General features: G+C 46.5%; 1 protein-coding gene across 4 annotated transcripts in view; it reads left to right on the top strand.

Annotated features, from left to right (window-relative positions):
• The first annotated feature begins 650 nt into the window (after positions 1 to 650).
• The window catches only part of NSMF (NMDA receptor synaptonuclear signaling and neuronal migration factor), a 33,118-nt gene continuing 17,636 nt past the window's right edge, over positions 651 to 16,132 (top strand). For all 4 annotated transcript variants that reach the window (XM_010720757.3, XM_010720759.3, XM_010720758.3 and 1 more), the window contains exons 1-3: positions 651 to 744; positions 10,027 to 10,506; positions 14,258 to 14,333. In XM_010720757.3, the coding sequence (XP_010719059.1) occupies positions 675 to 744; positions 10,027 to 10,506; positions 14,258 to 14,333 (626 nt within the window). In that variant the 5' untranslated portion in view covers positions 651 to 674. The remainder of the gene's footprint in view (positions 745 to 10,026; positions 10,507 to 14,257; positions 14,334 to 16,132) is intronic.

Below are 16,132 nucleotides of genomic sequence, written 5' to 3' on the forward strand. Positions count from 1 at the left end.
ATTTGTAAGTTTGCTCTCTTGAAGTGCAGTAAGGGTTGAGCTCACCCTGCCTGGTTGAGCTGTAATATATTTCAGTAAAATCTCAGTCATTTCATGGGACCTAAATCTATTGAAAAATAGCAAGAGGCTTTTATGGGCTGCCAGTGGTCCGAATACTGGCGTTGTCGATGCTGAAAAATGTAGGGATTAGGCAGGTGAAATGGCTGTTACCATTAATTTCTAAGTGTGATTGCTCACAGATAAGAGCATTTGGAACTGGAGGAGAAAGACAGACTGGGGTGATGGTTGGGACTGGGATGGATTTCCTTCCCCTCAGAGCTGCAGGAGGGTTAACTCATGGTGCTTGGAGGTGTGATCCAGCTCCTAGCTGGGAGATACGGGCACCACAGAAACAAGGCTAAGTTGCACACGGGTGAATTTTTTTCTATCTTAGCACTGGTTTTGTCTGTTGTTTCTCTGCCAGGGTTGTAGTGCAACTCTCCTTAAGGAAATGCTTTGGCTGGGGAAAAGCTGAGGCGTGTTAACAGAGGAGCTGCCACTGCAGCTTGTTTCAGTTGATGTCACCTGAAGCTGAGGGAAAGGCAGCCGTGTGTGCTGAACTGTTCCTTCTTTCCTTGGAATTCAACCACTGTCCATCTCTTCTTTCTCTTACTGCTGCCATTGGTGATGCTTGGATGCACAGAGCGGCAAGGGCTTTTGGAGAATACCTTTCACAAAATCATCCCGAAGGCAGAAATGGCTCAGGTAAGAGATGATGTACGTTGTTTTTGTCTGCATGTGCATGCACCTACTTATGCCTTAGAATTAAAGTGTGTCAACTTACTTATTGCAAAGGGCCAATGTGAGATCCCAGCAGTGGAGGGGCTGGAGAGTCACCCTGTGGATCCATGTGAAGCCCATGAGGAGAAAAGGCACTTTGGTGACTCAAGCACTGGGAGGGCTGTGGGGACAAGCTCAGTTCCAGTGGATCCTGTCATAAATTTGCTCCTCGAGCTGATGTCCTTGGATGACATTTCAGCTGAAGAATGAAAAACTGCACTGCACGAGGCTTCCGCTCTGGTTTGTTTTGAGGAATAAAAAAATATGAGTTGTGGTACACGAGTTGCCGTGCATAGTGTATGTGCAGCAATCTGTCTTTGCTGGTGGAGGTAACCTTTGGATTTCTTCCCGGGGTTTTCTTCAGCAGGGGTTAAAATGCAATTTGCCCTGTCAGGTTGAGGACACCAGCATGTGCTAGCTAATGTATTAATTTTTTAGACACAGAAACTGTCCCTGTCAGCCTGTGGTGGGTTCTGTTCGATGGGCTGGGGGCATCTAAGAGGGCTGTGTCTTCTCTATGAGGAAAGAAAACATTTTGTGGATGTTAAATTCGCTACAGAAGACTCCACAGAAAGTCTTCTGTGGATAAATAGCAGGGTGTTCTGTAGTGTTGAACTCTTCCATGGGGATAAACATATTAAATAGAATGCAACGTAGAGTCACGTTTACATCGCATGTAAACTATGTGTTTGTTTAGACCTGTACAAGTAGAAAATGTTTCTTACTCAAAGAGCAAGCCCAGTCACACTGGTGTATGTCTGATGACCTTCAAGTTGTCCTTGGCTGAACTGTGCTAAGTTTGGGAGTAGAAGAGCTTAAAGACAATATACTGCTGTTTTCTTTGAGATATATATATTCTTTTCCTACAGCCTTAAGAAACTCCAGTGACACATTACTTACTGAGAGTATTTGGTATAAGAATGACCCGTGGTGGTGAGGGAGGGAGAAGAGAGTAGGAGAAGGCTGGGGTTCAGAGCAGCTGAGATGGAGAGTCTGCGTGGTGAGGCAGAGGGGAGGTGAAGGTTGGACAGATTTCAGAGATGGCCCTGAATGGCAAAAGCAGCCTTTATCAAGGCTATTTTTGCAGCTGTTTCTGTCCTTTCCTGCAGGGAAAGCAGGAATTCCTATTTGGATCCAAGTAAATTTAATTACCATAGATAAGAACTGAGCAGAGAGAGGTTCACATGAATATACCAAAATCCTTTCTGAGATCCTTCAGCATTGAATGGGAAATAAATTAATAAAGCTCTCTAGAAATGAATCTGAATGTTTATAGAAAAGGGGGAAAAATACTTTTAAAGTCATCTACTGAAATTCTGCAGCATACAGTTGTTAGCAGTCCGTAGCATTTCTTTGTAACTAACTATGGGAGAATGGCTGCTCTCCTATAAAAATGTTGGACATAGAAGATCTGTCTCCCTTTTCTTCGTCCCAGTTGTGCAGTATGAGAGCAATCAGCTCTTTTCTTCCTGCAGAAATCCCATGCACCTCAGCACTGCTTTACGAGTTCCTGAACATTCCACCTTTGGCTCAGCAGAGCGTGTGAGCTGTGTGGTTAGCTTGGATCTGATGACTCCTACAGAACAAATGAAGGGTCTCTGACATCAGTTGAGGATGGAGCACTGATCTAGGAGTAGCTGAGTCTGCTCCAACTCACCAGCTTGGCTGAAGGGAGCAGGGAAGAAGCAGTGTCGTGGCTGCACACACCCACCGGTATCCTGTAGTAAAATTCTCACTTGCATGTATTGGTGCAGCACGCTGTAGAATTGAGTCCCCTGTGCCTGTGTGCCTGCTTCTAGCTGGGCTCTTACTGTGAGTGTCTTTATCTGGTGACACAGGTCTGCTTTCTGCTGTAGTAACCCCAGGTGTTTGTGTGGATGCTCCCTGCAGTGCCAGCAGACTGCAGCTGGGAATAAGGCAGTACCCTAAATGTGAATGGAAGGAGATAGGTCTGTGACCAGGTGTGAATCTGTTCTCCTGCTGCTTTAGCTGCTAATTCAGCTCCTAGGCAGAAGGGTAGAGCTGCCTGGTAACTGCCCAGGCAGGCACAGCAGACCCTCCATCTGCATGGAGACACCACGTGTGCAGAGGCTGCCTCAGCTTGCTTCATTTCTGCTGTATTTTGTTCTCTGAGGATCATTCATTCTGCCTAAACTGTTTTAAAGTCCTTTGGAGGTAAAGAGAGTGGCAGGATGCTGCAGGGTGTACCTGTAGCAGCAGAAGGGTGAGGAGGAGTGTTTGTTGGTTACAGTTTCTGATTATTCCTGGTAGGGGCCTGAGAGCATCGGGTTTCAGAAATATTGCAATTAGCCCTAGGAGGTCTTCAGTGCTTTATCCTGGAGGAGGTTTCTCTGGGTGACTCAGGAGGAACATTTACCTCGTTTTTGGTGCTTGGCTCAGTATTCTCTGACTGTTCTGTCTGGTTACTGCAGGGGTGGCAATATACCCATTTTCTTCCCTTTGTTTCCCTTTTGGATCAGGCTGGATTTGATCCCTTAGGATTGCTCAGTTTTTGTTGTTGTTGTTGTTGTTTTGTTTTTTTTTTTTTCCTCCTGATCCTTAAAGTATTCAGAGGAATTAGGCAAAAAAGGAGGGTTGGGCTCTACTGTAGCTGACAGAGCATGGATCTGTTAAGGGAGCTGGTGCTGAGGTGCCAGGACATCTCCTGCTCCTCTCCTGGCCATGTTAGGTGCTGGTTAATTTGTGCAGACTGAAGCTCTGGGAAGGCTCCCAGGAAGAGCACTCTCCCACGTTGAGCATTCATTCTAACTACAAGGCTGTTGTAAAGTCCTTGCTGGCTCTTGTAGCTTTCTGATATATTTCCATTCTGTCTGTGGAATGGCTTTAGAGGAGGAATGGGTGTCCCTTGTGACAGACTGAGAAGAAAGACAGGGAAGAGGATTGAAGTGTTGTGAAAGGTGAATGTAAAAAGGCTGGAGAGAGTAAAATGTATTAACAAATAACGACTCAGGGTCTCACCAATGCTCTTGAGATGAAGAGTTCTAGAGATTACCAGAGTCCCCATCTCCCATCTTAGGTGTCAGAAGCCCACATTGAGGTTTAGATTTCTTTATACCCATATACTGAAACTATGAGAAGTTGGCACCCAGGACTCGGGGCAGTGAAGTTGAACAACAATGGCAAGTGAAGTTCTTGAGATATTCCTCCTGCGTGGGGGGAGTGGCAGTACATGAGATGGGATTCAAGCACAAGAGAAGATCCCAGCAGGTAAAGTGTGTGCTCAGTGCTGCAGTGATGGTGGGCCTTGGGCCAGAGATGCCTGGCAGATCTTGACTCACGTTCACTGTGGTTATCAGCAAAAACAGCATTCTACTGGGAGCGCTCTGCATCAGCACAGACCAAAATTAATCATTACCTGAAAATGGAATAAACTTCATTTTTAAGTTCAAACAAGTCATCTGCACTTCTTCTCTTTATTCATCTGCGACATTTCAGCCATCTGTGGAAACAATGAAGATGTAATGAGAAAGGAACAGCTCACAACCTTCCCCAAAGCAAACAGCAATGGATAATGCTGGCAAGAGAAAAGAGTGTTGGCTGATGCTGCTGTGCTACGTGCACACACTTCACTGAAACAACTGCTGGTGTTTGCACCCTGGCAGTTTTCGCTTCAGAGGAGTGGGTGTGAGTGTGTGGAAGGTAGCTGCCATGCAGCAGAGAGGTTTTTTGTGCTGCTAGGAACTCACAGTGAGCGTGAGAAGTTCCAGCACAAAGCTTTGCATGGCTTTGGGTCAGGGGAGTGCTGTGAGGGCTGGGCTTTTGATGAAGCCAGGGCTGTGGGGCTGCAGCTACCACGTGGTCTCCAAGGGACCTTCAGTTCTCCAGTGTCCAGATTGTGGAGCTGCAGGTGGGTACTGACTCAAGGTAAGCAGCAGCCTGCCTTTTCTCCACGGAGACTTACCTGTCCTGGGGTGGATCCCAGCAGTGGGTCTGGCCCAGCTGTTCCAGTGCATCTCTGTGCAACCTGGATTCAGTCCAGCAAAGGAAAGCAGAATCTCACCTCAGGGCTTCAGGCTGCTTCCAAGCCTCAAACAGCACAGGTATGGTGTGGAGGTGTCCTCAAACCCACTGCAGAATGTGCTGGGTGTGAAGTGAGCAGGAGCGTGGGTTGGGGCGTTACCATGGGAATGCTGTGGTGGTGGAAGCTGCCTTTTGCTCTGTTGGGTCGTGTGCCTCGCAGGAGCAGTTTTGTCTGCTCACATAAATGTTGCAGGCAGCAAAGGTTGTTGGGAGAGTAATGGTGAGGTACAATGCCAACAGCATCTTTGGCAGTTTGTAGCTCAGAAGTCTAATTGGAACAATTCTGTCACATTCAAATGACCTCTTGTTTTCTCAGAGCTGCTCCCTTGCTGAAGCAGGCCTTGCCTTTTCTCTGTGAGTTGCCTTCTTCAGGAGCTGTAGCTCAGTGCCTGCTAAGCTGACAGTGGGGCTGACTTGTCAGGCCTTGGAGACCCCATAGTGAGCACCGTGCTCATCACAGCGGTGCTGCTCCTGTCACCTCTAACGAGCTGCTCAGCAGCTACTGAACTGTGAAAACACCTCTGTGACTTTTTAAAAAATGATCTATCTCCGTTTTTTATCTATATCCTTGCCTCACGCTTCAATATTTGGAATAAATTTCCTAGGTTTGTGCTGGGGGGAGCTTTGCGTTGCAGCTAGGGTGCTCTCTCTGTGCCCCATTGGGAAGAGAAGATGACCTGACAGTGTCATAGCAGGCCTGGGCAGTGGCAGGCGTATGGGATGAATGAGAACTGAAACTGAAGGAGAAACTGCTCAGCCTTCTCTTTGAAAACTGTTCTTCATTTGCAGGGCACCCATCTGCTCCCTCACTGAGGGTGTCACCTGGACTCCTACCAGTGTGAAATAAAAAATAATTAAAAAAAACAACACAGAAAGACCACAAACACTTCACTTTCATTTCTCCTAGTGGGAACAGTAACGCAAAGCCTACATCTGTACCTTTATCTTCAGTGGCTGTCCTTTCATTTCGTGTTGGTACTTAAAATTGAAGAAGCATCAGGTGCAAAGAGGTCTTGCTGAGGTGGGGCAGGGAAGAGGAAACTGGCTCTGAAATGCACTTCTCTGAAGTGACAGATGCATTTTTTTAATGGGATTTATCTGGGTTCCCCTTTGCTACTTTGTTTCTGGTGCTGGAGCAGAGGTTTTAAATCTAAGATGCTTTAATCATCAGTTTGGCTGCTAAATGCAGTAATAAATTTGGGTCTTTTTTTAAAAGCCTTATGGCTGTAATTCTGCCTTGATTTATAGACTTCTCATCTTATGGGGCTACAAGGCAGTCTGCGTCAGGCATGAGTTGGTGATCCCTACTGTTGTGAATGGGCATCACTCAGCTGAGGCTTATCCCAGTGTGTTACCTCTTCACTAGAAATGCCGCAAGAGGGAAGGAAAATGCAGAAGCCATTAGCAATTAGTTACCTGGGTCTGAGCACTGCACTTGAGATAGCTGCTGAATGCACAGGAATGTATTGTAATTAAGTGCCTAATGATCAGAAACGAAATGCACCACAAATATGGATTCTTTCTCTCCCAAGGCATTGCTGGTTAACTGGTACAGATCAGCGTTGCTGTCAGTGGTCCTCTTTGATACCTGTGCTCTAATGGCTGTGTTGGGCCGTGCTGTGTACAAGATGGAGAAAGAGCAACATGAGAATGAAGGGAAGCAGAGCAGCTGCAGCCAGGCAGAGGGTGCTAACAGCAGGCTGCTTCAGCTGGCTCACAGGAGGCAATTCCACTCACTGCATAAGTCCCTGTTAATGTTTGAGCTCTCTGAACTGGACATCCCTCTGGCTCAGGTTTCATTCAGCGTCAATCTCTTGACCAGCTGGACTTCTTTCCTAGCAGGAACAAACTATCAGCCTTAAATGCCAAGGTGTAAACAGTTCTGGTGCTCTGGCAGCACCTGAATCCAGTTCTCTGCAAGGATAGATGAGGGAATCGTAGTATCCTAGAATGGCCTGGGTTGAAAAGGACCACACTGGTCATCTCATTTCAACCTCCTGCTGTGTGCAGGTCGCCAACCAGCAGCCCAGGCTGCCCAGAGCCACATCCAGCCTGGCCTTGAATGCCTGCAGGGATGGGGCATCCACAGCCTCCTTGGGCAACCTGTTCCACTTTTCCCTGATGACATCTCTGGGCTGCTGGCGTGTATGAATGCATAGCTGGGAACTCTCTGAAATGACTGCAGGATCAATTCAGGGGTCAAGAATCCGTTAGGAAGAATGTTTGAAATTTTTTTTTAATCCTTTCATAGTGATTTATTTCTGTAGATATATTCTTTATTAACCAGAAGCCTTGAGTAAAGCTTCACATTACCTTTGCACACGAAGTTGCTTCTCCAACATACAGGCACTGAAGATGCTAAATTACTAAAAATAAATGATTATCCAGTTGTTAGGAAGAGGAGACTTACTGGTGTGGGGGCTGACTTTTCACCATGAAAACTCCTGGATAAGTACAAGTCAGTACACCTCCAGAAAGGAGCAAGTAAGGTAGGAGGAAAGTCCTTTAGACTAGATTAGACAGGTTGTCTGTCAGATGCATCCAGTCAAGAGCTGTAAAGCTGCTGTGATTTCTGTTGACTCTTACTCAAAACCTGCCTTATCCCTTTTACATGTCTGTTCATTTTATGGAGCCCAAGCAGATCTCAGTGCTTACAAAACTAAGATTGGAATCGATCTGTCTGCACAGGCAATTGTCAGCATTTTCAGAGCTGCTGTACTGTGGGCACTTTGTTCCCTCTGTGAGAGGAGGTGTAGGAACCTAAATAAAAGACTTCAGGGCTCAGACTTTTTCCAGTACCATTTGCCTTTGGATGCCAGAGCTCAGAACTCAAACAGTTGTTTATTTTTTATTCTTTATTTTTTTTGAAGCACATGATTGTGCATGAAGTGCATAATCCCATGTCTCTGCTCTCATGTTCCTCCTTCATTTTAGGAGGAATGGAGGCAGCTGTCAGCCACTATTATGTGGTGCATTAAGAAATATGTAGCGTCACGATGCCTGCACAGATTAGTAAGTTTGACAAGATGAGGTAAGTATCTAGAGCTGGCCTTTGTTTTTAATTTTAAAAATTGATGTCCTTGGCTCTGTTATCCAGCAGAGGTCTTGGCATATCCTAAAGAGCTATATGCCGGTGTTTTCCCAAGACATGCCCTCTCTACAGCACAATTAGATGTAGAGCTGGAGAGGATCTGAGTCATTGGAGAATAAATTTGGTGTCCTGCTGCCCCTCCAGGGCTAAGAAATAATTGGTGGTACTTTGGAGCCTGTGGCCACGTACTGCACTGCCTGCTCAGTGGCACTGTGTCATGCAGCAGGCAGGGCTCTGTGGCCAAGCTGCTGAATGGCAGCTGCTGGAGCAGCTTCTTCCACTTGAATGGTAGGCTTGAAAATGTTCTGGTGGTGGCCCATGTGGTCTGTGTGACCCTGCTCCTCCTTTCTGTGCCCAGAGCAATGGGTGAGGAGACCACTGCCTGCCTTTTGTTCACTGGGGTGGTCTCAGTGAGGTGCACTGCGCCTCGCTACACTTAGGCACACGTTTTGGACTCCGTGTGAAATCTGGGAAGGTATCAGCAGCTATGGGATGAGGGGGCACAGATCTTCCTTTAGGGCTCCCATAGGTTCCTTCTGGTCAGCTGAAGCAGCGACCCACACAGCTGCCAGCTGCTGTGTCTGGAGACTGTAAGACTTTGCTAGGAGACAAGTGAGACAGAGCTGAGTCGTGTCAGCCCGAAGCATCCTGACAGTCACTTCTGGAGCAGAGTGGCTGGAGATGTGCTTATCTCCCTGTGACAGCGGAGGAAGTTGTATCTCAAGCAGAAAAATGAGATAAGTGTGACACATTCTGGTACCAGCTAAATTCAGCTCAGTCTCAGCTGCAGTAGGAGCAGCAGGAGAAGTCCTTGGTGATATGGGCACAGTCCAGGCTGGGCTTCACATTCAAAAGCTGATGCTGTACATCCTCACCTTGGGAGAGCTCCTATCTGAGCAGCACAGGAGCGCTTTATAGGAAGCAGAATGTCGGGTCTGTGTTGCACACTGAGAGCAGATGAGGACGAGGTAGGTTATCTCCTCCTCCCTCATCTTTCCATGGCCAGCCACAAGGTAACCAAACCTCAGAGTGCTGCCCATTCCTTCCAGGTCAGTAGCTAGAGGAAGAATGGTCCTTAAATATCTCATGAAGTAAAGGCTTTCCATCTGTTTGTAACACTGCTGTCTGTGCTGGACACTAACGATTTTGTTTTGCTGGGGTAGTAGTCACATGCCTAATGCGTTCCCTGCTGAGCCTTTTTAGCAGTCCCCTAGCTGCTTCCCATCTGAAGGGAAGTGTAAGAGGTAATTAGCAGCCACTTGAAAAAAGGATTAGCAGGTGAGTGGGAGCTGCTATTGGGTTCATGCATGGAATTGCCATGGAAATGCTGAGATTTCCTGGCACTTGATCCAGTGTGTGGGCTCCAAATATAGTTGCACTGATGGGCCTCTCTCCTTTGGATCTCACTATCCTACAAAAGGAGCTGTTTTTTTTCCTTCCGGACAGCCCCTGCATGCGGTGCCATTGCTGTCTGTGCAAAGTGAGGCTGCTGAGTGGAGTTAGTGGGAGTCAGGCTGCAGCTGTTGGCTGAAGTCTTTTGGCATTGCTTTCATTTCCAATTAGAGCAATTAACAGAAAATGAGAAAAGAAAAAAAAAACCATGACCTGTTGGTTTGCTGTTTTTAGTTAATATAAAAAAACAACGATAAATTGGTGCACAGAGAGCATTCAGCATTTGTGACTTCTTACAGAAGTTGGTGCTGCTCCTTGTCCTGCAAGTCCTTCCCAGCTCAGCAGCCCTTGAGTGGGAAACCCACTGAAGCAGTCACTGCAGAGCTGCACAGGGGCTGCTCTGCACATGAGCTTTTTCAGACTGTGCACCAAGAGCTGCCTCATTTTTTGCTTGCTGGACACTATGAGTTAAAATATTGGATATGTGTGAGAATATCTCTGGTTCTGGAGGTCTGGGCATACATCTGGGTGCTGGAGGTACCGGTTTTGAGCTCCTGTTGTAGAAGTTTCTTTTGGGGGAAGTCTACTGTATCTCTTTCTACAGCAGTAACAAAGAGCCTCCTGAATGTTTCGGTGCCTGAGGTGCTTTGGTTTTAAGCAGTAAAGTGTGCAATTTGTTTCAGATCACCTGTTAGCAGACTCCTACATCGGGCAGGAGGACTCCCCCGAGATGCAGCAGGCAGCACAGAACAAGCGCAGGCTCTCCGTCATCTCCGATGGCAAGTTTGAGAGGAGCTTCTCTGAGGAGCAGACAGAGAAGATGCCAAGTGAGGGACCGAAGCCACGAGTCTACACCATCTCCGGCGAGAGGCCGATGCTGTCAGACCACGAGAACGAAAGTATGGAACTGGTGGTGATGAAAGGGGCTGCCCAAGAGGAATGCCACCACGGCCACCCCGTGCACGGTGCTGGTGGCTCTCACGGTGTCAGCAGGCATTGCAAGGGCTGGCCTGGCAGCCGGCAGGGATCCAAGGAGTGCCCAAACTGCACCCGGCTGGCTGCTCCTTCTCATCATTCCTTTGACCTAGAGCCGCATCAATCCGGTGAGACTGGATGGCACAGAAAAAGGCTGGAGAGGATGTATAGTGTCGATCGAGTGTCTGGTAAGTACGAGCAAGTGCTGGGTGCTGGAAGGGCGCAGAGGGACTCATCAGCATGGGTGAAGGGTGGCACCTGTCTCTTTCTAGCATGGAGGTGTCGTTGCCATGTACCTTGAGTTGGGCCCTGTAGTGCTTCACCTTGCACTGGTGTCCACATAAAGGGAATCCCAAAGCAGGGCTTTTGCAGTAAGAGGAGCTCGTTTTAGGTCACCTCATCCAAACCTATTTCTCTGAGTGGTTTTCATGATGGCTTGGTTCATCTTAGGGGATCTACATCTTAGGGTTTCTCTTTCTGTTGAAGAAAGAGCAGGAGAGGAGGGGCTGTGACAAAACACCTACATTTTTGCTCATCTAGGAGGCCATTCAGAATAGGACTCTCCTTTGCCTCACTTGGGGGTTGAGGCAGGTGAAATCTTTCTTGAATGTGTCGGGGTGCTCAAAGAGAGTCTCAGCTCCATAGTCTGTTGTATCTCCAGAATGCTGGTCTGTGTGGCTGGCAGTAGTCTAGCAAGGTCCCGCACGTAGTGCCACCTCATAGTCGTGCCATAAATATTAGCAAATAACACAATACTGGACTTTCTCCCACACTCACTATCCATTTGCTGAATGCTTTCAGGGAATTTGGCTCGTCATGTTTTAATTGCATAAAAAAATCCTGATCATGTTTTAAAACTTAGCAATTAATTAAATATTTCTCCCAATCTATGTGCTTTAAATTATGACCTAAAACAGTCTGTCTTTGTCTATCAGCTCTGTATGTGGGTGGCAAAGAGTCTGGCCTAATTTGTTTAATTCTTTTTATTATATTTTCTTATGGAAAGACTCATCAAGGCTTTTAGAGATGAGTGTCCAGCCAGGAGATGTCAAGGTTTTCCCCTTGAAAAGAAATCTGGTAGAGTATAAGGTCTGTGCAGATCACACTGTGTCTCTTTCCTAGACTCACGGTGATACTTACTGCAGATAAAATTGAAGGAAGTTTGGGCTCTGGACCATATTTTCATACTTGGATGCTTGCAATTACGTGACTAAAGAAGGAAGAAGAAAAAAAAAAATTATCAAATGTGCAGAGCACCTACAGTCCAGCTAACTTCTGTGCATCACTTTAATCATTGTTTTTCTGTTTGGTCTCTGTGATTTTTGGGCTTCACCTTAGGTACTGCATGGACAATTTAGACTTTCTTATTTTTATTGCTTAAGTGAGAAAAAGAGTTTTCCTGTATTTACTGCTCTATGATTGCGTGCATTTTACTGGTAGGAAGATGGCTCTGCATGTGATGACACAGCCAGGAATCTTGATTGGAAACAGACTGGAAACAGCATCAGTCTGAGCTGTTCAGAACAGAGATCACAACTCAGGGAGTACGTTCTTGTTGAGATGAGGTACTTTGGGGAATGAGCTGCAGCCTCATAACGTGTTCCGAATGAAGAAGGTGAATATTCCTTGTCCTAACATCGATGGATTTATGTTGAGAGCTTTCCTGAACATATCAGCACCATATTCTTTGATACAGGTTGCTTGATGCAGGACCAAAGGAAGGCTTCATGGAGGAGTTTGAACTCCAAGAGCTGAAGCTAAACTTTTCTATTTGCTGGGAAAATCCACGATCTAGCAAATACCATGCCATGTTTCTGAGTCTTAGGCTCAGAATATGTGTTTCCAACCAAGCAATTTTCATTAGGGCTGGTTATTAATGTGAAAGGGAGATTGCCTTTCTAAAAGTAAGCATGTATCAGAGAAGATACTTAAATGGGAACAAGGTGGATGGTGCTGAACCTGCCTTTATGAGTATTTCACGTTGTACATGCAGGCACAGCCACCCCTGGGCTTGCTGCACCTTCTGAGTGCTCGCAGGAGTGGCAGCTCTGTGCCTGAGACCAGATCTCCCCATAGCACTGCACCACAGACTGCAGGTTCTCGCAGCTCGGTGTCATTTACTCTGTCTATCCACACATTGTTACTCAGGAAAAACAAATGACAACTGAGTGGCACAAGCACAGCGAGTTGCAGGAGGTATTTCCCGGAATGTCCTTCATGCATGACCAGCAAAGAAAGCAGAGCAGACATGAACGGAGCTGAGAGAGAGACTAATTTCCCCAGAAATTCATTTGACAATGCTGCTTTCTCTGTTTGGATTTACGTGAGATGTTACTGCTGCAAACCAACACTCGTGGCAGTTGGGCCAGATTGGCTTAATTTAATATGAAACTTGATGCTGAGTTTATGATGCCTAGCACCATTCCTCAGAAGTTCTGCTTCAAATCAAAGCTGGTGGCTTAAGAGCTACGACATGTAATAAGAGATCATCAGTCCTTTGGGACGAGGAGTTCCTGAGAATTCTGTGCAGAACTGTTGGCTGAACCAGAATTTAGACAACTTCATCTCCTCCACCACTTCAGTGGGTTCGAGTCTTTGAGCAAATAAATCATTTATGTTCTGAGCCATTTTACATTGCTTATCTATGTTTTTTTGGAGGAAAGCAGGCAGAGGAATTTCTTCAGAAGTATTTAGCATTCTTGAATGCTGACTTAATTTAAAACATTTATTTCCTTAGGGTGCCTTTATGCAAACCTCAACTTAAACTGTCTGCTGAGAAGCATTCTGTGTAACTTCTTCTAAGGAGTCCCACTTCAAAGGAAGCCTTCCCACTTGCATCTAGCTTTTTTTTTTTTCCCCCATCTGTAATTGCAGCTGCTTTTTGTGGATTTGATTGGATTTTGGCCATTGAGAGTGCACAAAATACTCTTGGTAATGCCAGAATGCTAACGACTAAGGTGCTGTAGTTCATAATGATCTTAAAGTTGGAGGGTGTGCACCTGGACACATGGTTAACAAGACGTGGCAAGGTGTTAAGGAAGGAAGCCTCAAATTCAGAGTGAAGCAAGATGAAGAGCCAGGTAGCCCCAGAGCCTGGGGATCCCATCCTGTGGGATCTCACATGTCTGATGGCAGTGGTTTTTAATATACCTCCAATTTCTGCCTGAGCAAATTCACCCTGAGAGTTCTCAATGGGAGCTACTTCTTGGCCAAGTTCCTCCTTCCATGTCATCACCGTCCCACAAACAGAATTGGTGACTTGTTTTGCTGCCTGGTTTTTGTCTTGGTGGCCATTATATGAAGATGATGTGATTGCTAATATAGCAGGATTGGGAAATAATCTGCAGTTGGTCCAGGCAGGTCAGTCTGTAGACACAGGGGACCAAATAAATGTGGTTATCACCAGATTGCACGGTCCATGTGCTGCTTGATTTCCAAACCCAGACAAACTCCTCAGACCGGGTCACCAAGAGTGTATGGGAAAGCATCAGTGGGAGAAAAAGAAAGTGTATTTCTGCCTTGCAGCTCTGAATAGAGGAAGATGAGTGCTATATCAAAAAGAGCTGGATGAATGGGACATTTCAAGCTAATGGTACTAAGGAAAAGGCAGAGACGAAAACGCTTTGAATGAAAAATGTTTTTTTCCCCCGATTTTTTTTTTTTCTCTTGTTCAAATGTCTCTTATGTAATTCCTGGATTATTCTAGTCTTTGGGCTTAGGAGAGAGCTTTCATTCTTCATTAGCAGTGTGACAGACAGGCTTAGTACAAATTTACAAAACACTTGGTGGTAGCATGCATATAAAGTGAGAGGATGAGACTGTCTTATTTAATACAGGGCAGGGTGCTGAAGAAAAGTGCTAAGTGAGAGCTGGGAAGTCTTGCTGTCTGAATTGTGGCTCTGCCTGCTGGATTCTCAGCTTTTGCTCTCTCTCTTCTAGATGATGTCCCCATACGAACCTGGTTCCCAAAAGAGAATCTCTTCAGTTTTCAAACTGCTACTACAACTATGCAAGCGTAAGTGAAACCACTGCCTTAAGTTTGGTTGTGTATCTCCGAGTTTGTGGCCCACTCCAAACTATATGTGAGAGCACAGAGCAAATTGAGTTGTGTATTTGACACTGCAGCTTGGGGTAGAGGGCACTTTGTGTCTCGTTCATTCTTTTTTGCACTCGTTATTTCTCTTTCCTACTATTCCCTCTCGTAGAAGTTCTTGGGCTATGCAATTCTCCTCTGCTTCCCTTATTTTCTCTGTGACACTGTTCCTGACTGCCTCTGCAGAGCAGGGGTGCTGTGGGAACGCCAGCTGAGACCCTCCACCACTGCCTCTGCTGCAACCACTGCTCTGGGGGAATATTAATCCAGGCCTGCCCCCCATCCATTGCTCCAGGGAAATGTATCTCTGCATTATGAGATGTAGCCCTACAGCTTAATGTTTTTCCAGTCGTTTGAAGAGGGTGTCAGTAAATATCTGCAAAGCATGAGAGGATCTGGTTTAGGAATAGTTTTTCCCTTTACACTGCATGCAGGATTTGGCGCTGCTGGCTGCTGTGCGTGGAGAAGAGGCTTTTCTCAAAGGACTTAAGAGAGAAAATGAAGCCTCATTTCAAGGTTGTATCCAGCTTGTCAGGGTATGACATCTTCCTAGTTTCAGGTATTTCCTACCTGGCTGCGAAGGAAAGGCAGGCAGTGTGGAAGATGAGTTGATGTTCTGCTTTCTAAAGTCTTTCTCCAGCCTTGCCACCTTCTTGTCCTTCCTCCTGTATCCATGTCACCCTCCTCTCTGCTGCTGCCTTTATTTCTGCTTGTTTAACCTGGTCTCCATTTTGTAATCTGTTTCTCTGCCACCTCTTTCCCTCAGACATTGTCCTCCCCAGATGCCCAAAAGAAGCTGGTGGTTGATCTTGGGATAACCCAGACTGAATCAGATCTGCATTGATAAGGTGGAGAAGGGTGGATCCAGTGCTGGGGAGAGGGGTAGCTGCTGAAATACAGAAGGAATCTCTCTCCCCTAGAAGAAAGAGCTTATCTTTATGCTCTTTCACTCCTCACATACCCCAGCACAGCTGGAAGTGCAGCCCATCCTGGGGAACAGAATGGGGGCATTTACATGGTGCCAGCCTGCAGCTCCTTGTGCTGCTTCTCTTATTTAGCCCCCTCATGTTTCTCTAACTCCTCTCTGAAGCTGCAAGTCTGGTGGCACCTTCAGCTGGTTAATGCTCATTGGCACTGGACTGACAGGGCCTGTGAGCAGTCTGAGGGCAATTTGCTGGATTTTTGCTTTGCTCTTTATGAACATTGGTGTTTTAGAGTTCTGATCTGGCAAACCAGACCATGCATAAACCCAGCACGTTTTGTTTGCTGGTGGGCACATCCCTTGTTACCTGCAGTCACTTTACTGTGTGTGTGTGGTTTGTGGCAGGGTGCTGGGCTTGGAGCTAATGGAGACCAAAGTCAGGCAGGTTTGGAGAATGATGCCCTAAGGAAACCCATGAGGAGCACAGCTCCCTTGTTTTAAGATAACATCTCTAGGAAGTCTGAGCTGCTGGAATTCACACAGAAACATCTCCAAGAGTTCAGGACACCTCCTTGAGCTGGCTGGGAGGTTCCGAAGCCCCTGGCTTCTGCTGCAGAGTTTTCAGCCCTGGACTTGCTTCCTTCACAGGGTGGGCAGTGTGGGCTGATCTCACAAGTCACGGGTACTCAGGGGACAAGGCCTCCCTGCTCCATAACCCCACACTGAGCTGCTGCTGTATTCTGACAGGCAGCATTCTGTTGTCAGTTTTACACCTGTGTGTTCTTTGGGTCTGCATGGA

Source organism: Meleagris gallopavo, chromosome 19, assembly GCF_000146605.3.
Source record: "Meleagris gallopavo isolate NT-WF06-2002-E0010 breed Aviagen turkey brand Nicholas breeding stock chromosome 19, Turkey_5.1, whole genome shotgun sequence".
Classification (NCBI taxonomy): domain Eukaryota; kingdom Metazoa; phylum Chordata; class Aves; order Galliformes; family Phasianidae; genus Meleagris; species Meleagris gallopavo.